The sequence below is a fragment of the Phalacrocorax carbo genome, chromosome 1 (genome assembly GCF_963921805.1).
Source record: "Phalacrocorax carbo chromosome 1, bPhaCar2.1, whole genome shotgun sequence".
Taxonomy (NCBI): Eukaryota; Metazoa; Chordata; class Aves; order Suliformes; family Phalacrocoracidae; genus Phalacrocorax; species Phalacrocorax carbo.
The window spans coordinates 195,864,993-195,892,086 of record NC_087513.1 but is presented as its reverse complement, the minus strand read 5'-3'; the positions used below and the strand labels follow the sequence as shown (position 1 = coordinate 195,892,086).

The 27,094-nt window shown below is 39.7% G+C and overlaps 1 protein-coding gene across 7 annotated transcripts in view; it reads left to right on the top strand.

Moving 5' to 3' along the window:
* The window catches only part of CDK8 (cyclin dependent kinase 8), an 85,945-nt gene that overhangs the window by 24,998 nt on the left and 33,853 nt on the right, over positions 1-27,094 (top strand). For 3 of the 7 annotated variants that reach the window (XM_064441115.1, XM_064441114.1, XM_064441116.1), the window contains exons 2-4: positions 3,472-3,547; positions 15,644-15,754; positions 18,893-19,033. In XM_064441115.1, coding sequence (XP_064297185.1) covers positions 3,472-3,547; positions 15,644-15,754; positions 18,893-19,033 — 328 coding nt within the window. Of the gene's footprint in view, positions 1-3,471; positions 3,548-15,643; positions 15,755-18,892; positions 19,034-27,094 lie in introns of those variants that run through there. The other 4 variants (XM_064441117.1, XM_064441118.1, XM_064441119.1 and 1 more) reach the window with 2 other exon arrangements.

Here is a 27,094-nt window from a genome sequence, read left to right as displayed (position 1 = left end):
GGAAAGTATGAATATAGTAGTATGAAAATAAGTTTGCAGACTGACCAGTTTTTCTAAGCCTGCTTTGTTGGTCAAGGAGCTGTTGAAGTTGCTTAACATCTCATTCCCAGGCAGCAGCGAAAGCGGACAAGTTTTCCCAACAGGACCTCTCTGGAAGGATAAACTTAGTTGAATTATGCTTTGAGTCTTACTCTACCCTTAAAATGCAAGCTCTTAGTAGCCAGTGCTGTTGGTTAGTTAGCTGTGCAAGATGTTGTATGAACAGATTTCTTTTTTTCTTTTTACTTTTTTCTGTCTTGTCATTGAACACCTCTTTAGCTTCAAAGAAGGAAATGGTCTGTATCCAAAACCACACAGAAGCCCTTTGGCATATGTTATGATGTAAACAGACTATGGGCAAAATATTTTTGGAAGTTGTGTGAAATAAGCTTGGTCACTCTGGCCTTTCATTTGGCTTCATAACCCCTTTTGTAAACTCTTATCACTCCCTCTAAAAATGATTCCCCCAGTTCCTTTGGCTCCCAAGGAATCACAGTAAGTTTTCTAAAGAAAATGCAGCTTGTCTCAGTTGTAGAAGTAGTCTTTTCTTATTTGTGTTAATGGAATAGCTGGTACTAATGGTGTAGTGGGTAACCATTCCAAGTTACCAGCCTTAGTGTACAACAGGTGTTAGGGTTAGGAACTGGTTTATTGCTTTGTATCTCAACTGTGCAGATGCAGTTCAGAGAATTGGAGGCTTGGAAGTCTTTGGTTATTTTACCAGGTTCTGGAGGAGAGCCTAGCGTGGTGCTAAAAATGTAGTTTATCCCTAAACTATTAATTTGTTTTCTTTCTTTTTACCATGCTTATACTTACTCTAAACTGCTTGGGTAGGTTGAGGACAGGGCAGAGGCCACTTGTTCCTGGTTCCTGCGTGAAGTACCTGGGCAGAACAAATGAGTGAGTGGTTAATTCCCCACAGCCCTGGGTTGCTGTAAGGGCAGGTCGAGGTTGGGCATGGGCTCTCTGGATCTCAGTTCTTTAACTGCCTTTTAATGTGAGAAGGTTAATTTTCAGAAACTTATTTCATCGATTGGTTTGGGGAGGCCAAGTTCTCAAACCCCCCTGTCTAATATCAGCATTAAAGCCATGATTGTAAAAGACTTAACGTACACAACTGAAAGTGTGTTCTTCCAGTTTTGTTCTAGGAAACAGCTGAAGTATTTTTTTCTAAAAATCTCCAGAGAAAGTCTGCCATCTGGTATTGAAAATTTTAGTCCAGACTTAATTTGGCAAAAATTTGATCAATTAAAAATAGTTGTAAAATCTTAAATGTAAGGCAGGCTTCATTGTAGATAGTGCTACCAGAAAATCTTGTAGTAATACAAGTTGTGTGGTAGCACTTCTTGTTATGCTGAATTCTCCTTCAGGTGCCTTGAAATCTAAGCAGATAAGCAGCAGGGCAATGAGAATAACCTTTAGTCTGACCCATTTTGCTCCATAGTCTGTCAGTGATAATGCTTGTAACAGTAGCAGTTGTGTGGTAGCACTTGTCATGAAATAAGGATCTCTCCAAACACCTCCAACTAAGTAGATGAGCACACAGGGCAATGAGAATAACCTCTAGTCCAATCCCTTTTGCTTCATATTTGTATCCAGAAATGGCCGTGAGCCATTGCTAGCTAAGGCAGATAGAGGGTAAAATGATTTTTAGCTGAGAAAATGTCTCTGTTACTTTTTCCATCAGCAGCACAGGAAATCTCTGTGCTGGAAAGCTGATTGAGGTTGCATTCAGTAGCTGCTCATGGAGTGGTCCGTAACTCCCCTATCCACCATAAATTTGTATAATTTGATTTGAAATCCATTTATACTTTTGATCCCTATAATATTGTGTCGGTGTGAGTTGCACAGTTTAATTATGTGCTTAATACTGTTCTGTTTTCGGGCTTCATGCAGCTTGTTTTCCTCTAAGGTAAGAAATAGGTGATTGCTGTTCCCTATTCCCACCTTGTTTTGGTCTTGTATGAGTTTGTGCTCAGCGTTGGTTCTTTCTCGTCCAGACAGGGAAGCCTTAGGTTTTTATTATGTGGAAGCTTTTTAGTGCCTTCTGTCATTGTCTTCCCTACTCTTTTTTTTTTTTTACTGTTTGTGTCAGATCCTGTATCTTTTCCCCCCTTCTGTCTTGCCGAATCTATGTAATTGCCCTCTTACTGAAATCTGCTCTCGCCCACTCGCTGTTTCATTCTTCCTCCTCATTAACTGTGTTCAGATTTTGTCCATTAATCTCCCACTTTTTCTTCTCTGTTTTGAAAGGGTATTGCTAACAGTGGGTGGTCTTTGAACCTCTTGGACAGAACCTGATAATTTGAGGGATTAAAAAGGTAGTGATGAATAGGGGAAAGTGTGTTTCAGGTAGGAATACAGCAATTCAAAGCCTTGCAGATATTTATTGCGAGCTGGAGGAAACAAGTGTATACTTTTTAAATGCTTAACTACATTTTGTTTTATTTGCCTTAAGGATGTTTGAGTTATTCTTTTTTTTAAGGGGAGCTCTTCACAGTTGTGAAAGCTGGATTCATTAAAAATTAATAAGGATTCTTATGTAACCTGGTGGTTTGGGGCTATATGAGCACTCTAGTTATTGAAGGCAATACTGCTAAGTACTATGTCCTCCAGGAGTGCTGTGGATGCCAGCCCACAAGTGGGAAAGACAAGCACTCTGTCTCTTAAAAGTTTGAGCGCTTTGAGGCTGAGGATGGGCAAGAGTTCAATTTTGCCTTCAGCTGCAGTGTCTCTCTTCTTCATTTTGCTTTTGGTAACTGGAGTTACTAATAGGCTTGCGTTTTAAATAGATGACTGTAAGATACATACTGGTTCAAGTAAGGGGGGTTGTGTGGTGATTTTAGGTGTTACACATGTTTAAAGCTGAACAAACATTCATCTGGATTCTTGAGATTGCACAGATATCTTGTGGCTTTTGTATCAGTCTTGGTAGTTTTATTAGTTTGGTAGAAACATAATTTTAGGATGCGTTCTGTGACCTAGAGGAAAGAAGAGACAAGATTTTACTGTGATGTTGCTTCTGGGCTACTCAAGAATTCATTAAAATACAGGGAAGACTTGCTGTGTCCTAGAGTAATACATTTATGGGAGATATACCCCTAGTAAACATTTAGCATATACTAGAAATAAGTCTAACTTTTTTTCTTAAGAGAAGGAAGGTATGGAAGAGATGTCGATCATTGAATTTAAAAAAAAAAAATTTAAATCCCTCTTCATGTAGTGAGAGCAAATTTATATTTTAGCTTCATCAAGGTGGTGTAGTTAGCTTATGGTTTAGCCGGGTATCCAGATATTAAGCTAGCAAAGAATCAAAAGAAAATAAGATGCAGAATTTGTATTAATTAGAGACTGTTCTCTGAATGGTGGTGAAGAGCTCACTTTGAATTCATGGTGCAATTTTTTAAAAAAACTTCTTTTCTTCTTTCACAGGAAAGATGATAAAGATTATGCTTTAAAGCAAATAGAAGGTACTGGAATTTCTATGTCTGCATGCAGAGAAATAGCAGTAAGTAACACTAGTTCTTTCTACTAGCAAAAAGACTTATTAAAAGTATTGATCAGAGTGCATGCTGGTTTTTGTTCGCTGAATCATGTTATTCTACTATGTGTGCTGTATTTTTATCATGGAGGTATAAAATAAGTACAAATGCATCGAAGTTTTTAAGTTACAATTTACTGCCTGCCTTGGGGCAGATTAATTTCAAATGCAGCAGTTTAAAAACATGATTAGAGTCAGTGGCTTAAGTGGTGCATTTGATATGACTTGCATGCGCACTTCAGTTATTTTCCTAAAGAGGTTAGTTCTTATTGGCTCATATGATTAAAACAAGTTAGCTTCTATTAAAGTTAAGACATCAAACTAAACTGGTACTGTTGTTGCCTCAGAGGCTGTAATACACCCGTGAATATTAAATGTTTCCTTAGGTTATTCAGGTTTATATTTGTATATTCCATGTTGTTAGAAACTGGTGAATAATGTGGTCTAGTTATGGTTTGTGACAAGCTTCCAAAGAAATACTGGTAAAACAGATATTCCGAAGTTTGACTGTTGGATGTTCTTATGTTATACTGCTGCTTGGGTTTATTTTTCTTGAAATGTTTCAACTAGAATTGCTTACTAAAAGGAAATGCATGTAACCTCTGTGTGTGTGTGGGAAGCGAATGCTTTATTTTCAGTCTATATTCCTCTAGAGTGTAAACAATACCTACCCTAATCTCATTTTTATTGATTGAAGTGAGTACCAGGCTTTTCTACTTCTGTCAACTTCCAGTTGGCTTTGTGATTTCAGACACGTAAGTTCTTGAATGGAGTGAGGTTAAAAAAACAAAGCACAAAGAATATTTTTCAGGAGAAGCTCTTCCTGTCCATTGATGACAGCTGAGCTTCCCTGCCTTTGTAGACATCAATGCTGAACTCTAAAGGTGCTGGAAATGGGGTCTTAAATGATATTTCAACAGTTTTGGCAGAAATTTTCCCAATACTGTAACTGCCTCAGGCTGAATGCTTTTTAGGAAGTGTCAGCTACCATTTCAGAGGGATTTGGGAAAATTTTTTGTTAGTCTTTTTGTAGTGATTTACCTGAAGAGTGTTCTGCTTGAATTTGGCAAGAGAAACTTGACTGGTGTTAGGGAGGTGTCTCTGCTCTGGATATGACGCTAACTCAATTTCTGTCTGTTCAAAAAGAGAATCACTAACTTGGCTGACAGTTGGGAAGGATTTGGCCTCACTGCATGATGTGAGGAGTGTTGTGTAGGCATTCCTCTTGGGCGGCATGGTCCCAGGTAGTGATGGAAGATGAGCAAGAAGCAGGGAGGCTTTCTCATTCCTCTGAGCTGCTGTGACATGCACCCTTTGAGGACAAGAGCGGTACAATGCAGGACCCATGCGGGGTAGGGTTAGCGGGGGAAGGAGGGGAGTGTACTGGAGACACCAATGATGCCAAGAAAGCGGCCATCGAGAGGAGAGGGGAGCGGGGCCCAAATGCAGGTGTAGGGATAGAAAGAATAACCTGAAGCAGCGTTTCTTGAGCTGTTGTTGACTTTGGTTCCAGTTATGCTTCCAGGATTACAACTGCTGATACTGTGGTTGAATTCTCCTGCAGTTGAATTAATAAGTCACCATGGACTTCTAGGGTTGGAATCTTTTTTCCTTACCATTCTTTTGATGTTGCTGTTTGGAGTTACCAGGAGAATTTTTTCCCCAAAATGTGTTGTTTAATTCTGTTAATTAGAAGTTTTCCCCTTTCTGTCAATTAAAATTGTAAAAGTAAAAAGAACCTCATATGGAGATGGATCAAATTGAGGGTAATAGCCATACTGTTTATATTGATTCTGTGAGTATGTGTAACGCATATATGAAAATGCTACTGAGTTAATCAGCAATGTTGTACCCTAAGATGTCATTTGTACATATATTTAATAAAAGTATTATACCTAAAAAGTGAAGGCTGAATGCTAGATTTCGTTACAGTGTGTTCTGGACTACTCCAATAAATGCATTTTATGAGCATGGTGGTGTCAAGAGGAACTAGGATGACTTGGTTTGCATATGAGATGTCCTTCTTTCAGTTTCTTTGGAGAGCTGAAGCTTGTGTATTTTACTCTGACTATATGGGAAGAGCACAGTTAGATAGAAATCCCAGTGAAACTCTCCCTTGTTTTTATAACTCTACAATGGCTTTTGCCTCGTTTATGATGCTGCCTAACTTTAGTTTTGGGCTATTGAGTAGCTTATATGTTTGAAAATGCCCATAGCCTACTCTAAGACATCTGTTTGATGCAGACACTTGAGCTGAAGAGCAGTGTCAGATCTTCAGAAAAATAAAATAATTATTGAAATACATCAATTACAGGGAAAGGCTTGAACTAGGTCAGAGACCTGAGTGAAACGCATAACTCAATTATGGGATGAGCTCAACCTATATACCTGTTTGAAAGACTTTCTATGCTTCAGTACTTCATGCAGCATGAGAACTTAGACCTAATGTTCAAGAACCGAGCTATTCTCTTACTCTGTTGAAATGAGAGGGGCTTTTTGAATTATTTCATGTAAACCAATTGTTTAACTGGTAGAATTAACAGTTATTGTGCTAATTATACTAACTGAATCAGTATCTTTAATATCAAGGTAGTTGTAGTGTTACATTTTTTCCTTATCTTCCCCCCATTCACCCGTTAGGGTAAGTATTTGTGAATTTTGCCTCTTTCAAAGCCTTAACAGAACATACGACTGCTCATCTCTTGTTCTCTGCAGATGTGTGCGCTGCCTGGGATTCTTTTTTGTGATTTCCACTTTCACTTCTGAGGATTTAAGCAGGCAATAAAAACTCACACTCATTGTACCAAGAGTTGGATTTCTATTAGATGGGAGAGGAGAGGGATAGAATGGTGACAAGATTTGTATAAAAATATACAAAACATACAAGCATGAACACTTGATTCCTCGCCTTCTGATTTCAATCACAAGGAATAAAGTTGTTAAACCCTATCTACCTGGAGTAGTGCAGCAAATGCTATTTCACAGTTCACAAAACAGGAGAATTCTTCAATGCTGTAGGAAGCTGGAGTAGTTACCCAGGCTTCAAAGAGAGCTTCAGGATTTTGGGTTGGGCAGTTTCCCATATTAAGTCTTAAGTTTTAAAGTAATCAAGTGACTTAATGATATTTGTCTTGTTGATTAGCATTTTTCATTCAGTTTTAGTGGGTTTGTGAGTACTTCACTTGCCTATGCTTCCTTTGGCTCGTGAGAAGTTGGGTTGTTGGTTGGTTTTGGTTTGTTCTGTTTTTACAGTTTGCAGGACTTCCATGTAGCTTTGTGGTTTTGGTGCTGGTTTGGTTGACAGAGCCTGTTTGTATCTAAAAACACTACATCGTATTTTTATATGATAGCATTAGTTTGTGACTTGCCTCTGAAGAGGAACTGCTAGGTAATGGTGGCAGGAACTCTGATGGAAATGCTGAATGGGACAAAGCAGAGCTGGGATGGATGATGCTGTTCTCTGGCTGTCTCCTGTCTGTGTGGTGTCCTTCAAGCACTATAGCTAGCTTGTACAAGTTAAAACAGCCTTGAGTCTGCTGGAGCTGGGGCAGAAAACTACAGAACAATAAGTAGCTGGCTTCTCTCATTTCCACTGTTTAGGTCTGCCTTGGAGGCATTTGGGCATTCCTAGGAATTTGTAGTTTCCTGTAATAACAAATGCAGGCTGTCATCACAAAAAGTGATGTCCTCTGTGTTGGATCTAGTGACAGTGTGGCTGTACGATGAGTAAGTTCATCTTCACTAAAGGGAAAACTAACAGTTTTGTTTGCTGTTGTGTGAGCAAGCTGAGTTGAACCATCCTTTGATCACACTGTTGCTTAACATGGCTCACAGGAAGTGGTAGGAACCTGCAGGGGTGGTTTGGGTATAAAGCAGACCTGTACCCTGATGTTCACATGTCTGAGTGTTAATGAAAGAAAGGGAAGTATTGACTTTAGTCTCCCAGGCAGGAGCCTCAGGGCCCGGTACAGCTCTGCTGTCAGGAACTTGGCCAGATTTGCAGGGAGCAGGCCTACAGTGCCCTGGCAGCATGAGAATAAGCAGAGATAGCTGGTTGAGGATGACTGCTCTTTCCTGAAGGGGAAAGCCTTAGCAGCAGTCCTGCTCACCTCCGCAACAGCTCTGCCACCGTGGCTTTCAGCTTCTGGGCTGGAAGGTGGTAGAGAGGGAGAGGCAGAGATAGAGCAGCAGGTCTGTGTCCCTGGACAGGTGAGAAGGGTGCTGCTTTTGACTAATGGTCTTGGCTGAGTTGAGCTTGGTGGAGGAGGCCACTGTAGAGGTTAATTGGTGGTCCTCGCACACTGGGGCTTCCACGCCCTGGGTGACAAGAGCATGCCATTACATGATTATCAGGCCTCTTTCCCCTCTGCCAGTGGAGGGGATGGAGGAAGAGCTTAAGGGCTCTTTCAGAGCCAGTCTGAGGATGACAAAGGCAGCATGCAGCAGCTGGAGGGACCCCATGAGGCAGAAGCTGAAATGGGGTGACTCCAGGATTCACCCTCTTCAACATCTTCCCCTGGTAAGGAACCAATAAATGACTGTCCCAGTGTGCTCGCTGGAAGAGATCCAGTACCAGCTGTGTGATAAGGAACTACATTTGGGTGCAGGTTCTTCAGGTTATGGGGGCTGTCATGTCCCTTCCACACTAACAGTGAAAGCAGTTTCCCACAAGACCCAAACACAAAAATCATTTAGATGAGTACAGTTGTGGTTTAGCCAGCAACTCAGCCCCACACAGCCGCTTGCTCACTCCCCCACCGGCGGGATGCGGGATACAATTGTAAGGTAAAGCTCGTGGGTTGAGATAAGAACAGTTTAATAATTAAATTAAAATAATAACAGCAACAATAATGCAATGGGAAGGAAAACAATGAGAGAGGTGCAAAACCTGGGCCGGGTAGGGGAAGGGGGAATGAACCACCAACACAACCCGCATGTCCCCAAGCTGCAACCGCCCCCCACAGGCCAACTGCCCCCATTAATGTACTCGTCATGGCATCACATGGCATGGAATGACCATCCCATTGGCCAGGCGGGGTCAGCTGTCTTGGCTGTGGCCCCGCCCCTCCCGGCCTCTTGCCCATGTGGCAGAGCATGGGAAGCTGGAAAGGTCCCTGGCTACTGCAGGCGCTACAGAATTAACTCTTTCTCAGCCAAAACCAGCACAACAGTCCTTGTGTCGGCAGATAAGTAACGGTGTCCTAGCAGTCTCTCCATGTGGTGAAAGGCGTCAGGGTCTTGTGGAAGACAAATGTTTGATTTGACCCTCTTTGGCAAGTCTAATGACTCTCAGATTCTTTAATTTAAATGTAGTATGGTATGTAAAATTGAAGTTGTGAGCGAGTACTTTATTGAGCTGTGTTACAGGGCTACAAACGGTGTTCTTGAGACATTTTCCATAAAGGGAGAGTAGTATTATTTTTAGTCCCGTGAAAGTGGGACAAAAATGCTGATTGAATTTTAGAAATTGGAATCCTTAGGTATCATAATCTTTTCTGTGAACAGCAGAATTTGACCAGACTTCACATCCAGTGTCTGTCTCATCTGGTTTCTTCATCTACCTCCTTACTTTCTGAGACCCTTTAATAATATCTCTACTAATACTTTGGTTGGACATAAGAGGTGCTAATAAATTTTGACTTGTGTGTAGATCACACAAGACTAATTTGTTTTGGAAACCACAGAATTTTAAAAACAGAAATGCGTAGGGTTTTTCTCTCAACATTTTGTGTTGTCAGGTTTCTTTTCAAAATAAAAACAAAAGAATAAAATAAAGCAAGAATTTCACACAGTTGTATGTCTGAAGAAATGGAGCTTCAAAAATGTATTGTCAGCTTCATAATAAATTAATAGTGAGCAGTATTATAACTTATTCTGTTACATTGCCTTCGTAAGCTTTCATTTGAATACTTTTGAAAGGAAAGCAGCATGTACTTTCAGCAGGTATTTTGTTCTTTTTCAGTACTGTGGAATATCTGACTCATGAAAATACCAAACTTTAAGATCATATTTACATTGAAACAAACAGATCTTGAATCTACTGGATAACAGCTAAGCCAACTTGGGATTTGAAAACTTGTGTAATAAAATTTGGCTTTTAGTTTAAATAACAAGTTCAAAGTACGTGAGTAGAGCTCCAGTTTTTTTAACAGGGAATTGAGAATAGTGATTTGAATATTTTTTTTTTTAGGAACTTATTTTATGAATATAGAATTGCATGAGATCTCTGGAGTCGTATTTTGCTCCTGCTGTTGCAGACAAGCAAAATGCACCTTCAGAAATTTGGCAAACTACAAGTTAAACTTGTAAGGAAAAGAAAAATCTCTGGAGGCAGTTCCTGAGTCTCATTCTAGTAATGATTGTGTAAGCACTATTCAGTACTTAAGCCAAAATTAATCATGACTCGTTCATATCCATTTGTACTTATGATAATATTGTCAGTTAGAATAGCTTTTCCCTCCCACTTTCATTTTAAGGAGAGAGAGAGAGGGTTTCTTTCTCTCGCTTTATTTTGGCAGGCTGTAAAGATTTTGGCTTGGCTTGCTGGTTTCCTGTTGTGCAGTAGGCTGTCCCTTCCCCTGGGTTGTAGGCTTGGGCTTTCTTTGCCCTGTTGCAGTTGGAATTAATCTTCCCTGAATTGCCCAGAATTGCACATAATGTTTCAGGTAATGTGTCACTAATGCCTATATGGTCATCCATTGTAGCACTGGTTCTACTGGCATCTTATGTTACAGGATGACTAAATCTTTGTCAGTCGTTGTCTGGTCTGAAAATTCCCTTTTTTCTCCATCAGTCACTATCTGGTTTTTGCTCCGAGTCCTTATTTGCCCATTTTCCATCTTAAGGCCATGGTGTGGCTATTATGATTCGATTGTTGCTCTGTCACTTGGTGGAGCTGATGTGAGCCTTTCTGAAGCATGAGATGATGATTAGATTTCGAGTTTACACTGTCTAACTAGCAAGATGACACAACAGTGATTTTTGCCTAAGTAAATGTTTTGCTTGACATTGCCTATGGCTGTGTGTCTAGCCAGCTTTCTGACTGTCCTGTGCTTTGGGAGAAACGTGCTGCATAGCACTCACAGGAAGGCAGTGAGAGCATGGAGTTGCCCTTTCTAAAATAGCTTATGTCCTGAGACAGGATGTCAGAAACTCCTTCTGGGCCAGGTAACCTGGTCAATTGCTCTAGCAAATGGGACTGTGCTCGATTATAAAAGTAAACACGATAGCATTGCAACACTTACCAGGTTACATTCCTTGTGGACCACATATAGTAGAAAGCATCAGGAGTAGGGGTGGAATGATATTTGCAGTAAAGCTAGAAATCCTCACTTAGAGTGCAGTGTCTTGGCTCATTGTAAGTGTCTGTAGTGGTGGAGAGCTGTACTGGAAATGTGGGAATATCACCAGAGGAAGGAGATCATGTTTGTCACGACTTGTGCTGAGTTCAGCCCATATTTGGTTTGAAAAATAATTATTGTTAGTGTCCCTGTGCAAGCAAAGATTTGCCTTAGTTACGTGGCAGTTTGCCAGGCTGCCTTAATGCTGCTGTTGATCATTTAATAATGTCCTGTTTTACCCCACTTTGTCCTTGCTCATGAAGCAATTTAACAATTCTGTGCATCGTTAGGACACTTTCATTTACTGTCCCCCAGCTGCCCCATGGCTATGGAGTGAGTATTTCTGCATTTGAAGAGGGAGATGGAGGAACCGTAGCATGAGCCTGGGACTTGCACATAGGGATGCTTTTTTGCTTGCCATGTTGTGAACAGTGTTTATGAAAGCAAGGGCAAGACAGCCAGGGACAACATGGGGTTGTAACACTCAAGTCAAACCAGATGTATCAGCATCTTCATAATTTGCTGATTTCTATTTCTTTAAAGGTCAGTTGGGTCTTCCTTCTTTAAGGGGCATCCAGACCAACTAAGGGAAACTGGACTGATTTTAGAAATGGATTTGAATCATCATGTGATATGCAGGTGAAATTTAAGGTAATTTACTGAGAGCCAAACACATAGGTTTTGTCTACTTCCTTTTTGCATTCTATAGAACTGAACTAGGATAGACAGAAGCAATTAGATATTAGAGTCACTAGGCCAAAAAATGACCTTTATCATTAGCAGGCATTGTACTGAGAGTCAAACTATCTGACTGCTTTCTTGCGGACTACTTTGTCTTCAGTGACCTGTCAGCTGCTTGACACGAGACAAGTCATCTGGTAGGAAAGGCATGTGGCATATGGGCTAGAGAGGCCTGGTTCGTGGAGAATGAGGTTGCTGGAAAAGCTGTTTACAGCCCATGTGATGTGTTATCATCTGCATGAGCTCTTCCTGTCCTTCAGACAGTATTTGTGTTTGTCACTCTGCATTATCGCTGTCCTGGAGCATTTCAGCCTTTCCAAGATAGGGATCGTCTGTCACCACTGCAGCAATCATTTCCTTATTCTGATGTTTGCTTATATATATTAGCCATCCTGTTCACTGGGGTGCTTGTGGCTGTCTAGTTTTGACCAAAACTTTCAGTTTTTTTAAAGCAGACTGAAAGAATATGTATTTAATGACTATTCAGCATAAAAGGCAAAGACAAAAATAGCAACAATACTAAACATAGATGCACAAACCATAACGGCTGCTATCGGTGACAGTACCAAAGGCCAGAACTCTTAAAACACTGGTAATGGGCCACAAAGGTGTATCCTTGAAGAGATTCAGCCAGGGCCTCCTAATGGATGAGAAGGGAAAGCAGATTGCTGTGGATCTTATAGGAAGATAGAAGTTCCATTGCGTGTTTGAGAGGGCTGCTGAGACTGTGTAAAACTTCCTGCGGGATGTTTAGATGAAGGATGAAAGGTTGGAAAAGGAAGAAGATGAGCTACCAGGGACAGCTGTGGGTGTTCATGTGTGTAATCTGTGGGTGAACTTCAGGCATGCAGAACCAGCAAGCAGGAGGAGACGGAAACCTGGAGAGACCTGACATTGGAGCTGGAACCTGGATGAAAGGCCATAGTGTCTGGGCTTGGATTCTGAACAGATTTAAGGTCTGCATCTGAGTCTGAGGGACCTGCGAATACCTGTGCATGTATGTGAACTTTAACCCTGATTAGACAGAGTGGACTAATGGGATCTAGGCCAGTTACATTGTTCAAATTTTATGTGGATGCCTACAAAGAAGATGCTGTTCTATCTCTGATGACTGTGTGGCTGGTCATGTTTGTATTGTGTGTGGGCACAACTTTGTCTGTGACTGCAGGAAATGCATGCTCAATTACTTCTGCCTTGCTACTGGCAGGATTTGGAAACAGGGAAGAGCAGCAGCTTGTCATCTAGCAGACCAGGAGGAATACCGTGAATCTCAAAGTCGGCACGACTGACTACCCCAAACACAAATAAAGGAGAATTATGTCTGTGTTGCCTCGCTCTACAGATAGGGAACCCTTCTGCTGCATTACTCAAAGTTTCTCATCGTTATGTCACATTCTGGACCATCTTCGGTGATGGGTTCTCTGTGTGTTCTCCGAGGGTCAAATGGTTGACTTTTTTCAACTGATTTTTTGATCCATCAAAAAGTGAATCACATTTGATGTGAAGAGGTTGTGTTTTTAAAGTGGGTGACAGCTGCTACTTGGGGAACAAGAAGTAGGATGGACTTAAAACAGGACAGAAAGGAGGGTTATGGGGATAATTACTTTGTAGAGCCCTAACTAGTATCTTGCCTCTTTGATCGAGGAGTAGTCTGTTGTCTGGTGCAAGTGTGTCACCTGGCCACAGGAAATCTGATAAAACTTTGGTATGGACACATAGTTGCTGAACTGTCATGCAATGTCCTGGCTATGGTTAATCCATCAAAATGTTTAGCATAAATTTAACCTCAGAATTTATACTGATTCAACAAAAAGTCCTTCACTATATGGACTGGTGCAATGTATCCTTATACCCTATAACCTTACTTGTCATGAAGAGGCTGAATCCCACTGATGGTCTTCGATGCTGTACTGGGTCCAGTTGGAATGCAATTAATCTTCTCCGTAGCAGCCCATGTGGTGATGTCTTATGGATTTGCGACTAAAGCAGTGTGGCTAACCCACCAGTGTTTTGGCTGTTGCTGAGCAGTGCTTGCAGAGTGTCCAGGTGTTCTCTCTTTCCCACTCTGCCCCTCCTCCCTTTGGGGAGGTAGCCTTTGCTCGGAGACTGGCTGTGCATCAGTCTGCTTGTGGGAAGTGGTGAGTGATTGCCTTTGCATCACTTCTGTTGGTTAGGGTTTGGGGTTTTTTTTATTTTTAAATTCCTCTTTCCTTCACTTACTGAAGTCTTATCCTCACCTAAAAATATTCTTGCTTTTTTTTGCTCTTCCTCTCCCATCTGACAGAGGAGGATGAGCAAGTGGCTGTGTGGGGCTTAGCTGATGGCTGGGGTCAACCTACCACAGATGGTCCCCACCTGTAATTGATAAAAAATTGCAAATAAGCATTTCTTTGTTTCCCCCATGCTGATCTTAGGCTTTGTAGGAATCATAGGCATTTGCAGAGTTCTATACTTCTTGCAGATCCTGCCTTAAAATTCCTCTGTGTAATGCTTTGACAAATCTAGAGAGGTTTACAATGCTGAAACTACTACCTCTGCACTGATTTGTAATGTTGCATTGTCTCGTCAACCCTCTGCTTCCCTGATGGATCTCATACTTGACTTCTCAAGTCAAGTAGCTCTGTGGGCTAGGTCCTCTAGTTCAAGAAATGCCACACTGAAAACCCTGGTCAGTGAGTAGGGATAGGAGTCTGTCTCAAATGAAATAGAAAAGAGGAAACAAATGTGCAGATATTCACTCTCATTTTACTACCTCAGTAGCAGCTAAAATGTTACTATGTGTGACAAAGGTATTAGCAAAAAGGAATTAATTTTCTTGTTTCTTCTATTATGTAGTGGAAAAATTATGTTTTATTGAAAATAGATTCAATCTCAGAAATGAAGTTAATATTCTATTCTGTGTTCAAGTAGTACTTCAAATTGTCCTTGGCTTTCAAAAAACCCTAGCCATTCCTTTTATTAAAAACGTCATCATTCCTGGCAGACTGAGTTGGCAAGAATTCGTCTAGTCTTGGGAAGCCATGCCTGACAATAATTTGCTTAGATAAAGTTTTTGGTTTTTTCTTAGTAATTGTGTGAGTACAGTATGATTGTAACAGGACCAGTAGAGCTCAAATAGACTGATGCTGTCTGCATTCAGGTTTTGTGCTGTATCTCAGCTACAATTTCCTTTTGGTGGTTAAAGCTATGGTTTGTAAGGCAGCTGAGCTGGTTTAATGGCTCACTGCTGCTGAAAGTAGCTCTTGCTCCTAGCTGTGTCCCTTTGCTAGTCTGGGTCCACTGTTAGTGCCGTGAGTAGTTTCAGCTCAGGAACTCCGCAAAAAATTAATGTCTTTGTGTGTCTGGATTAGTTTTCTCCTGAACTGGGAGCATTTTTGTGGATAGCTTCTGTGAGATATATAACTGGTGTAATATATGTTGTAGGAGGGAGTCGGACCTTCTTCTGTAGGTGGTGGTGACCTTGTAGATCAGCTGACTCCATCTTACAAACTACATCTTGGTTTATCTGACTGCATTGATGGGATCTAAATGAGTCATCCCATTCAGCCTTGAATGGCTGCAACCAAAATGCAGGGTTTTCAGATAATTGGGAGTCAGGAGAAAATTGGATACTCCAAATAGCTCCATCAAAGATTAGAGCCTATGGGAAAGGGCAGATGCCACAGCTGGTTGTTTGCAGTGTCTTCTTGATCCTGGATAATAGGCTTACATAGACACAAACTTTTAGGAAATGAATAGGAAGTGAATGCCTGGGGGTGGGGGTGAGGGGGCAGTTATGACCTGTTTTCAGCTTTGGTTTCAAACTAATGACCGGTTCTTTCATTAAAAATGTATGTGCTGTTTTCTGTGACTTGCAGATTTCAACTTTCCTTATTTGTTTTGTAGAATATGTAGCAAAGACTATTAAAGTATTCATCTTTCCAGCCCTTTCACAGCTTTGGATGTGTGGATATAACTGTTGTGGACGTTCTTTATTTTGCAGTTGCTGCGGGAGCTCAAGCATCCAAATGTCATTTCTCTGCAAAAGGTGTTTCTTTCTCATGCTGACAGGAAAGTGTGGCTTCTCTTTGACTACGCTGAGCATGACCTCTGGGTAAGGTGAATTGCTTGTAGGTACCAGGCTTAGAGTTTTAGTTGCAGAAAAGGGACAAGGTCAGGGAAGATGCATTGATGTAAAACCAGTATAGCTTTTTGCCCTGTGTTGTTTGGAAGCATTTTCAGTACTAAAAGAAAAGCAATGGAAAATGTTGGGTAAGCATGCTACACAGTTAATCTGTGACCTCTTTAAGAAGATAAAAATCTGCATTCAGCTCTCAGTAGCTAGAAATCTAGTTAAATTAATGCAGATATAACCATCCATTACAGATAAAATAGGGTGTAGGAAAATGTAATTGATTATGCGGGTGGATTTCCTTTCAAAAATTACTAAGTTATTGGCTGAATAGGACAGTTTGGAGTTTTAGTTACATTGTGTGTCATCTGTGAATGCATAAAGTGAGAGTAATGCCACTGCATATAATTGAAATTTAAAATAGAAACACATTGAAGGCAAAGTAAATTAGTTTTAAGATATATACTATTTTCCTTTGTTAACTCAGTATTTGTAACCTTAACATCCATTTGGAATGCTTTAAAAAAAAAATTCAAGTAGCATTGTAAAGAATCCAAAATTCCATGCAACCTTTACTTCACTAAAAAAGGTGTTTGCCTTTAGTTAAATCTGACATATGTTTTGAGCATTGGTTTCAATGGAACAAGTATTGTATTATAATACTAACTTTAAAAGATATTAAGATTTGTATCAAAGGGTATAAGAGGCAATTTGGAATGAGATGGAAGTTTTGTGTTCATGTAAGACTTGAGTCTGAATCATGAGTAGGTTTTTCTCTGTGTGTAGTAGACAGACAGCTAAGATGTGCAAACCAAATTAAAACTAATTTTGTTTGAAAATGGTGTACCTTGTAGTTGGGAGAAATTCAGTAGTATTTGTCTAAGAACTAGTGTGTCAGTTTTCCTTTAGCTAAGCTGAATTGAACATACCTTTTCCCAGTTCAATGTCTTGGAAGTTCTGATAGTTGGTATTGAGATTTCATTGCCAAAATAAAATTAAGACAGGAGTGTTACCAAACAGCTGAAAAGCGGAGACATTCTTAAGGCTGATGTACCAAAAAGAAAAAACCACAAAACAAACACCTCAGCTCCACCCCCCTGCCACCCCCCCTAAACAACAAAAAAACCCAAAACAAAAAAACCCTTGAGGAAATGGAGTAAAGCTTTTTTTAGTGTGGAAAAAAAGAAGCACATTCTTTCACTGCTCCCCTATATTTATGATATGCTAAGCTGCAGGAGTTTAGGAATGTGTGAGGTTGTTTTTTTCGTTGTTGTTGTTTCAAAATGTGCTGTGAGGCTATGTATTTGTTAGGAGGATTGTGACTAACAATGGCCTGTCATTGTTTGTATTTATACATTCCTGCATTGCTTTATACTTAACCAAAATCACTACAGAATCACCTCCTGTTAAAACACTGGTTTGAATATCAGTAACTTGGGAATGACCCTCAATGTTGAACTTCATGTTTATGTGCACACACGTGTATAAACTCCAGAAGTCCCGAGCTGTACCAGCTCTTGGTTCTTCACTGTATTTGGATGCAAGAGACCTAGCTGCAGCAACTGGGCTGGCTCTGTGCCCCAGAGAGCCAGCTGTGGACCAAGTCCTCCAGTGCTGAGCATATCTAGTGCAGCAGGCCTTAAACAAGGCTGGGAAAAGGGTGCAGAGTATATGAGAGCAGGAACAAAAGTTCCAGGAGAGCCACCTGTCTTTCTGTCTGTTTCTGAAGATTCATTTCTCCCCGGCCACTGGATGAAAAATAACATTTACTTTGGAGTCAGTGGAAGTGGGAGGTGAGAGGAGGAGAAACCTGTGGCTCAAGCTTAGGGATGCTTGTGCACCTGGTGCTTGGCTGACTGGGCAAGGACTGTCATTTTTTCATCGATGTTTCTCTCCTCCTTCAGTGCTCCATTTTTACCTTTTGGCAGAGCAGGGATGTGCCTTTTCCTCCCAGGAAAGCCAAGCTCGATGCCTGAAGCAAAGGAGGGCAAGCTGTATGGAGCTGGGCTGCAGCAAGAGAGGAAAGGCAATTTCCCAAAGGGGTTTAAGTACTTGGGTACCTAACTGGCACCTGGAGTATGAAAGCTCAGGAATGTAGGAAGAACACATGATAGAAATTTGATGCCAGGTTTTGGATGTACAACACCAGGGCTGATTTGATGACCACACAAGGGTGAACCATTACAGAAAAGAAGTGTGAATGCATTAAAGAGTTTGTTCTAGCAATTACCTCTCAAAAGAGGACAAACACAGAAATGGTTGCCATGACTATGGCACACCTTATGCTATTGAAGGTAGTGGCACCTGGCACTCAAATGCTAAGACAACATATCCTTTTGGACTCTGCGTTGTTAGTAGACATCACTGCCTGTGTATGCGTTTATAATTGTTAAAGGTTTTGTCTGTGTCTGGCTTGATAGCTGACTTTCAGATCGACAGATTTATAGCTTTGCTCTGTCAACAGCATCTGTTTTGAGAGTACAGTGCTTTAAGGGTATAGTAAATAAAGAAGAAATAAATCTGGGCTTCTTATTTAAACATTTAAAAGTCCCAATACAGTTTGCAAGAATTTGTCTGGCATTAGGTGTTGAATGTTAGTGTCATTATTCCTGTAGGAGAAAACCCAAAAGTAAAATAATACAGGAGTTAGATGATGCACTTCTAATTCTGTGCTGTGATATACAAGGTATCAGCCTATCTTAACAAAAAGAACCCCAGAGAAAAATATCCCTAAAACCTCCAAACTGTTAAAGTCAGCGATCTGCAAGAGAATTTGCTTCAACAGTTGTATGTATTGGGTTTGTATTCCTCATCCCACTGTAGGAGAGTGAGCGAGCAGTTGTGTGGGGGTTAGCTGCCTGCCACTGTTAAACTCCAGCAACTGCTGATTTCATTTTGAGAGAGTTCCTTGGGACAGTGATTACTTTACCTTGGGTAGTATTAATTTTCTAGTACTTAAGGTACATGTTTCTAGCTTTGAAAATGAGCGATGAAAGGTTGAAATAATAAAAAAAGAAACCTAAGAAGTCTATGTAAGGAATTGCTGGCAATATTTTTGTTTAATGCTGTAGATCAAAACATTACACTTTTTTATTTTCATTTCTTTTTTCCCCTTTACAGCATATAATCAAGTTTCACAGGGCTTCTAAAGCAAACAAGAAACCAGTTCAGTTACCTCGGGGAATGGTGAAGTCACTGTTATATCAGATCCTAGATGGTATTCACTACCTGCATGCTAACTGGGTGTTGCACAGGGATTTGGTAAGTGGATCCGCAATGGGTTTTAGCACTGGGACGATGATTGAGGGCAAGGATTGTATTTTATGAAAAGTGGCTGGGAAACAAAAACCTTTGTGCTAAGGGCATGTACTAATAAATATATATTTTTATATTGCAGTCAGCCTTGATTAGTAGAGCAAACTTTAAAAGCTGGCTATGATCTGATATGCTTATGACAGTGAAGTATATCAGATGGCTGTTTGCCTTTTTTTGATTTTTCTAAATAAACTATTTTTAAAAGTGTTCATTTAAATAACAGGCATATTGAGGTACAGAAAATGCCTCTGGTAATACCACTGCAGGCAAGATAAATAACTAAATATGGCATGTGTGTAGGTGGGGGAGAGGATGATTGGCTGTAAGAACCTGCTGAAAAAAAGAACTCCCTAAAATGATCAGTTTTACTTATGAAGGTAGCTTCTGAAGGCCATTATCTTTTCCTAATATTTAAAATCTAGCAGAAATATAGCCATGCCAACTTCTTAAGACTTCTGCAAATAAACTAGTGTTTATCCAAACTACAGTATAAGCACAACATTTTGAACCTCAGTTAGTGTTCCTTAACCAGCAAATTCTATTAAATGTTTTAAACTGGTGAACTTCACCAATGCTTATATATTTGCCTTTGAAATATGCCTGTAGCTGGCTCAGCTGGTTCTGCCTGTTATCTTAAAATTGGGTAGTTTTCCTGACCCAGTTGTCTGTAGCTCTTATTCTTAGAAGTAAATTGGAAAAAATGCTATTGAAGTATGATACTATCTTTATATGATGCTTCTAATTACTGAGATTTCATTAATGCATGAGAATATCATTAGTTTGACCTTTCATTCCCAAGAGTCAGTGTTACCAGTGCTGTTCTATGTCTGGTGCAGTAAGTCGGGGTTCCTTATTACTCTTCCAGAGCGACTTTGTCTTTGAAGTAGCTTTAATAGTGTTCCTGGAAACGTAGTCAATGACTAGTTACTTGTCTTCTATTTTCATGCCCAGTAAATGCTTTTACAGAGTGCCAGTCTCTGTTAAAACTGATGGGAAAAGATTTGTCTTTAAGTAATGTTTTCAGAACTGAAATGCAAGGAAGCTTTGCTTTATTAAAATAATTGTGTGGATATTGTTTCTAATTTGCTCCTGGTTTTAGAAATGGAACAAAAGCCGCAGCTTTGAGGGGGGAAAAGTCAAAACAATTGTAGTGGCTTTGTCATGACTCGTGAAATAGGGGAGCAAAACATAATGTAGAAATACATAGTGCATGTTACTACTTAGACACACTTTGTTTTAAACCAAAACATAATGTCCTACTCTAATGTTCTGCCTGCAGTAGTACTCTTCAGTATATTTTTAAGAGGCATACAGAAAACAAATGACCTGTCATCAAGAATCTAAATTTTCCTTATGTTTTACTTTCTACAGTTTCAGAAAGCTTATGAGTTTAAGCATAATTGTGTTTAAAAAGAAAACTATGCATGTTGTTAACTGGATGGCTCAGGAGATTGGTAACCTATTACAGAGCCTTTCACATCTAGGTCTGTAGCTCAAATACAGTTTAAGTTGGCAACTGTGAAAAACTATTACCATCTCATTTTCTGACCTATGTGAAATGAGTTGGTGGTCTCAGTCCAGCACGAAGTTTTTTTCCAGCAGAAAAACCACCATCACAATTGGCTATGTTTTGATAATATGAGGAAGAGACTGAAAACTTGAGGCAGAGTCTGAGAGGTCTTCGCACCGAATCTTGTCAAGCCATGTTGGTGAGAATCTGATAAAAGCTGTGCAGGGGCTGCCTGTGCTGCCTTGTCCATGGAAACCTTTGGGTTTGTTGTTTTGAAACAATTCAGTTTGAGCTGAATGAATTTAGAAGGCACGTGTTTTACGCAGGAGAAAAGACAGAATTCTGTCAGATGCTTTTTTCCTTTGAGGGTCCCTGGGAACAGCCTGAGCAACAGAAGGGATTCTACCTAGTGTTTTGTCTTAGCAAGACAGGGGCATATTGGTGCAAAGTTAAGCTTGCAGGTTGGGACTTCAGTAGCATGTGTATTCTGATCCAAAGCAAAATAAGTGACATTAATGCTTGTTCTTAGATGTGGGTTTCTGTTCCAGGATACCTGTAATGTTAGCCTTTGGGAATATTGGTGTTAAATCATCAATTTTAACTCCTGATTGTATACGTGGACCGATCTATTATGTTTCTCCTACTGTGCCTTTAAAATGATAGGTGTTGCTGTAGTTTCCCTATGTTTAGATATGTACAGATACACACAGAGTTGCTTAAGTAATGTGCTTGCTTTCATTTCAGGTACTAGCTATAAGAGTGATGGTGTTTGGGGGTGATAGGAAGCTAAAGAATATAGTACTTCAGTAGAAAAATCTGTTCTTTGCTACATCTCTCATAGGATGAGCTTTCTTACCCTTTAAAGAAATCCTTATCTCTTGCGAAGGTAGTTGTCTTCCATCTAAGTGCAATTTTCTGGTTTTTGGTTGTTTGTTTTTTTTTTTTAAAGGTGTCTTGAAGTAAAGCTTTTAGGTAGGTAATGCTTTGGAGCTTTTTGAGATCTTGACTTTGTAATCAGAAACAAAATACGACAATGAAGTAACTCCTTTCTTGCTAGCATCCACAAAACAGGCAGTAAAATTTAATGGCTATTATAACTACAAAAACTTAGACTGAAATTTGTTTTCATAACGGTGGAATTGAGGAATCTTAATTCATGTAAGATTTGTATAAAGTGAGAATATGCTGTTTGAAACGGTAAAAACTGTAGGAAGACAGTAATTGTCTATTCTGGTTTTTTCTAGTCCTGGTTTGTCATTTATAAAAGAAATGCATACAAATCTTAGCAGTAACTTAACTATTTAAATCGTTAACTCTCTGGTTTTTTTCTTTCACTGATTATGGGAAAGTCAATTTACCATTTCCATCAGAGCAAGGGAGATGTTGATTATATTTATCTTTGCATAGTGCTGTGCTTGAGTATTTAGCTTTTCCATAACTCTTTGAAATATGCCAGTAAAATTTTTCAACAAATAAATGTCAGTCCTTTTAAAATTTCTTATTTGACTTGCATATTCTTCAGCTTTTTTTAATTTCATGACTGAGAGCAATTGAAAGCAGGTTGTTTATTCATGCTCTGACTGTAGCAGGAAGGAAATAAGAACACTTCATGTAATTACCACAAAGTGCATCAATTATAGTTTTAATAATATTTTGAATTTAGATATCAAGCATGCTTGAAACATACTGCGTTTTGCTGACTTAGTTTCCTAGTATTTTTTCCACTTTATGATATCCAGCTATTGGACTTCTTCCTGTACTCAAAGTGCTTATTCCACACTAAAAATAAGCAAAAGTAGAAGACTGGCCGTATATCTGTTTGCATCAGTCGGCTTCCTCAATAGCATGAGGAAAGAGAGGATGGACTTAGCAGTGTGCATGGAAGATTTCTTCAAGTAAGGGGCTCAAAATAGAGCTCCCTTTGCATGGTATGGCAATTTATATGCCATGTCTGTTAACATTTCAAAGTGTATCTTTATTTGACATTTAGTGTGTAGTAGGCCTGTCCACACAGTCAGGATTCAGTCTCACCTAAGAGATGAGCACCACTGCTGGTTTTACCTCTTTAGCAAGGCCTGTTGTGACAGGACGAGGGGGGTAATGGTTTTAAACTAAAAGAGGGTATGTTCGGACTGGGTATAAGGAAGAAATTTTTTACTGTGAGAGTGGTGAAACACTTGCACAGGTTGCTCAGAGAGGTGGTAGATGCCCCATCCCTGGAAACATTACAGGTCAGGTTGGACGGGGCTCTGAGCAACCTGATCTAGTTGAAGATGTCCCTGCTCACTGCAGGGGGGTTGGACTAGATGACCTCTAAAGGACCCTTCCAGCCCAAACCATTCTATGATTCTAAATTCTATTCTATTTTCTGTGGTGACAGTAAGATTAGCCTGCAATTTAAACTAATAGTATATTAACAAAATATTAAATTAATAATGGATTTTGCACTGACGCTGAAGTGCTCTCATGGTGCAGCAATGCTTAAAAACATATCACCGCTACCACACACACCCCCACCCACCAAGAACACCCCAAAACCACCCCCAAACGAAAAACCCCAGAGGAAATCTCACAGCTTTTGTTTGTAGTACTGCAGCTGAGACACTATGATGAAACATTTTTTGTTCCCAGATTTTCAGACTACATTCCCTGGTCTTTGTGCATGGTGAGTGGGTGCTGAACAGATGAATTACCACTTGGCAAGCCAGGTTGGAAGTGGGGTTCTTTCTTCTCCATTCCCCATCTCCTCTCTCTTGCCAAAGGAATGACAATCTCTTCCCCTTTGTCAATAACATCCATATCCTATTCAGCCTGGGATTGTGTCGCTGTGGATGTGACTAGCAAACTAGTGCTAGCACAGGATACTGCAGCCTATTTAATGTATTCCTAGTGTGCAGCTCAGCTAAACTGCTGCTGTGGGATGAGCACTGCTTTTTAATAAGCTTTCAGGCAGACAAGCTTTAATACAGTTAGAACATAGCCTTCTGGGACCTGGACTCTTCCCAAGGATACCTGCTGCCAGGTTGGGGATTAGTGGGAACATTAAAGATGTTCTTTTAACAATAAATGAGGAGAAGCCACTGCTAGGGTGTTTTTTTTTGTAGACAACATCTTAGTCACTTACCAGGCTCTAGCTGTGAATCACTCCAGTGTATGCTTTAGGCAAAGTTAAATATATGGGACTTTTGCCCTGCCAATTTACCGTTTTCCACATTAGAGCTCTTGAATCCAATCTCCAATTCAAGGATGACTTCAGAAATACAGGAATGCTCTTCGGTCTTGCTCTAGTGCTTACAAAACTGTGGTCATTTGAAGGAGTGAACCTGACTGCTTAAAAACAAATAGTAGGAAAAGCTGTGAGTGTTACTTGAAATAAGTTGGCATCTTTTAAAAGCAGGGTGATGTTCTGCCCTGTTTAAGTATCTAAACAGATAATAGGCATTATTTCCCAAAAGCTATTTTAATGACTTATTGGTGATTTGCTTTCAAAGGAGGGGGGGAAAAAAAGCCACAAACCAAACACACTAAAAAAACCCCAGCCCAAACCTAATCACTGTTTTGGTTGTCAGCTGTTGCATTTCCCGTTTTTTTTCCAAGGTGTCTTTCATTATGTGTGTGCTTTCATGAGATCAGAAAGGAACAATGTGTCTGTCAGAACTTTTTTTTTCATAGGCTGTAATAACATGCTTTCCTGTGAGCTGTAGTTTACTGTAATTCTAAATATTCTATAGCTAAAATAACATTATCTGGGGTTTCTTAATGCTGCTGTTCACAGAGAACATGACTACTCCCTTGCCTGCCTTTCTGAGCATTTTCTTTATGTTTTAGATTAAACTTTCAAACCAGTAACTAAAGTATATAAATGATGGAAAGAGACTGCAAAAATAAGTATTCGATGCTCGTGCCAGTGACTTAAAAAAAAAACACCAACCAAATAAACTTCCTTTTTTTTTTTTTAAACTACTGCTGTGCAAATGAGAATCCATTTGGCTTGCTTTCTTGGACATTGTTGGCAATGGCCTGTTAGGTGAAGCTCTTGATTGAGTAATGCCTGTCAACTTTGTACAAATGCAGATTTGAAGCTAGAAATAGAGTATATTGCTGCAGTACTACCAGCCTTCCAGTCAGAAAAGTAGAAGGCATTCTGCTTGGATATCTTTGAATTTACCATGGAGAAGCCTGTAGAGATATGTAAAATCATTTGCTTTATATAAGCCAATCATTGTGAGGCCACTCTTTGAAAGGTCATAGCAATCAGGGAGGTTCCTAATGGTAAAAAACCAAATGTCACTCCAATCATCAAGAAGGGCAAGAATGAGGATCTGGGAAATTACATGCCAGTCACTCTTGCCTTGATCACTGGAAATGTGGTGGATCAAATCCTCCTGGAAGCCATTTCCAAACATTTGAAAGACATGAAGGTGATTGGTAGTAGTCAGTATGGATTTATGAAGTGGATATCATGCTTAGACAACCTGAAAGCCTTCAGTGAGTAGCTGGATGGATAGGTGAAGAGCAGTGGATGTTGCTTATCTTGACTTGAGTAAGGCTTTCAACACTGCATCCTGTAACATCCTTGTAGACAAACTAATGAGGTACAAACTAGGTAAGTGAAATGAGGTGGATGGAAAACTGGCTGGGCTGATGGGCTCAGAGGATTGTGATCAGTGCTGCAAAGGTGAGCTGGACGCCAGTCACTAGTGGAGTGTCCCAAAGGCTGATACTGGTTTCAGTGCTGTTTCAGATCATCAGTGACCTGGACAACGGGACAGTGCACTTTATACAAGTTGGAAGATGGCTTCCAGAGGTGCCTTCCAAACTCAGCCTTTCTGTGAAGTTGTTGTGTCTTCACCGCTTGGTCTGTCTTGAAACATTCAATTATTGCTTTTTCAAAATCTAAAATCCAGCTCATGACAAACGAATAGAAGACAAGCTGTGAGGGCTGGGGGAGAGTGGGAGTGGGTGTAAGAAGAATATGGAAGATCAACTAGCTCATATGGAATAAGGAACAATGTGAAGAAAGCAGTGAAATACAAAACCTTCTCCGCAAAGGAGGACATTTGTGTTACCTATCTTGACTGCAGCATGATGGGAGAGAGAACATGGTTCCATTTTCTTTTCCTGAGGGGAAAAACAGATGATTTATCCCTAAAAGTGTTTTTGGAAGCTGTGTGGTCATAAAGTGAAAGGTATATTACTGCTCCATCATCAAATTATAACCAACCTTGGACATGAAAAACTTTTGTAACCACAGTATCTCTAGAAAGAGATACCAGAGTCTTGAGATTAAAAAAATTGTCAATTCTGTAGGATTAAAGTGTTCGATATTTATATTTTTAGACCTGTGTTGGATTAGCCCTATGTCTTTTATTCTTAGTGGGAATACTGTTTCTATTGTGCTAAAGGTAGCACTCAAATCAAATAGAAAAGATGAATGAAAATAAATATTCAGTCTACTTCTGCAGTTGTATTTGGGTCTTCATTGCAAGACTTCCTGGTGATTTTGTAAATTGGCCATCTATATAGATAGTGAACAGATTTTTTTAATTCATAGTCCACCTCCATTCAAGCAATTCTCAAATATGAGTCTAAACTTTCATAGCTTTTTACATGTTGATCATCTTAAACCTCAGGTCTTATAAGCAAGTGCAAGGTCATTTAACAGGTTTTAAGTAAGGATCATGAAAGGATAGAGTAAAACTCCAAGATTTATGATGAACAGATGCACCTGAAAACAATTTTTATCCAAGCAGCCAGTGTTTAGCAAAAATGGGAAATGAATCCTAAAACTTCTTCTTAATCTTTTACCACACAATACTGTTGGATTCCCATTTATAGTAAGATGAAGTGCTGAATAGGAGAACTGTTGGTAGATGTTTTTTCTGATTGCAAGTAGAAAACTTGTTTATAAACTTGATTCAAATGAAAATAGAGGTCAGAAATTTCACAATTACAGGAACATTTTCCAAATCCACCTCTGAGATTACTGCTTTTTTTTTTAAGCCCCATTTGTTTGTTCGGGAAGTCCAACCTTATCTGAGTATTATAGAAAGGAGTAATTTGGGTTTTTTAGCCTTCCATTGTCTTCTGCAGGTGTTTCCAAAGGGTCTGACTATATTGGTTAGTCTAGTGTAACAACTTCTGCGTTGTTTGTTGGAACCTAAATTTAGTTTATCAATAACTTTTTTGCTTCTTAGCTCAGTATTTCATTTTCATAAATTCTCAAAAAAATTAATCCTCAGCAGTGACAAAAGCTAAGTCCCTCAACCTTGTCATTTACAACTGACAGTGATGCTGGCAACACTTTTTTACTCCATTCATGAACATATCTTGTTTTGAAACTACACTAAACACAGGTTTTGTCCAAAGTTTAAATGGAAGATCAAGGTGGAGCAATGTATATATATTAGTAGAGCTTTGCTAATTTACCTAGCTAATAATGTGACCAAACCTAGGCAGGCTTACTCTTAGTCTGTTACTGGCTAGAGGAAATGCAG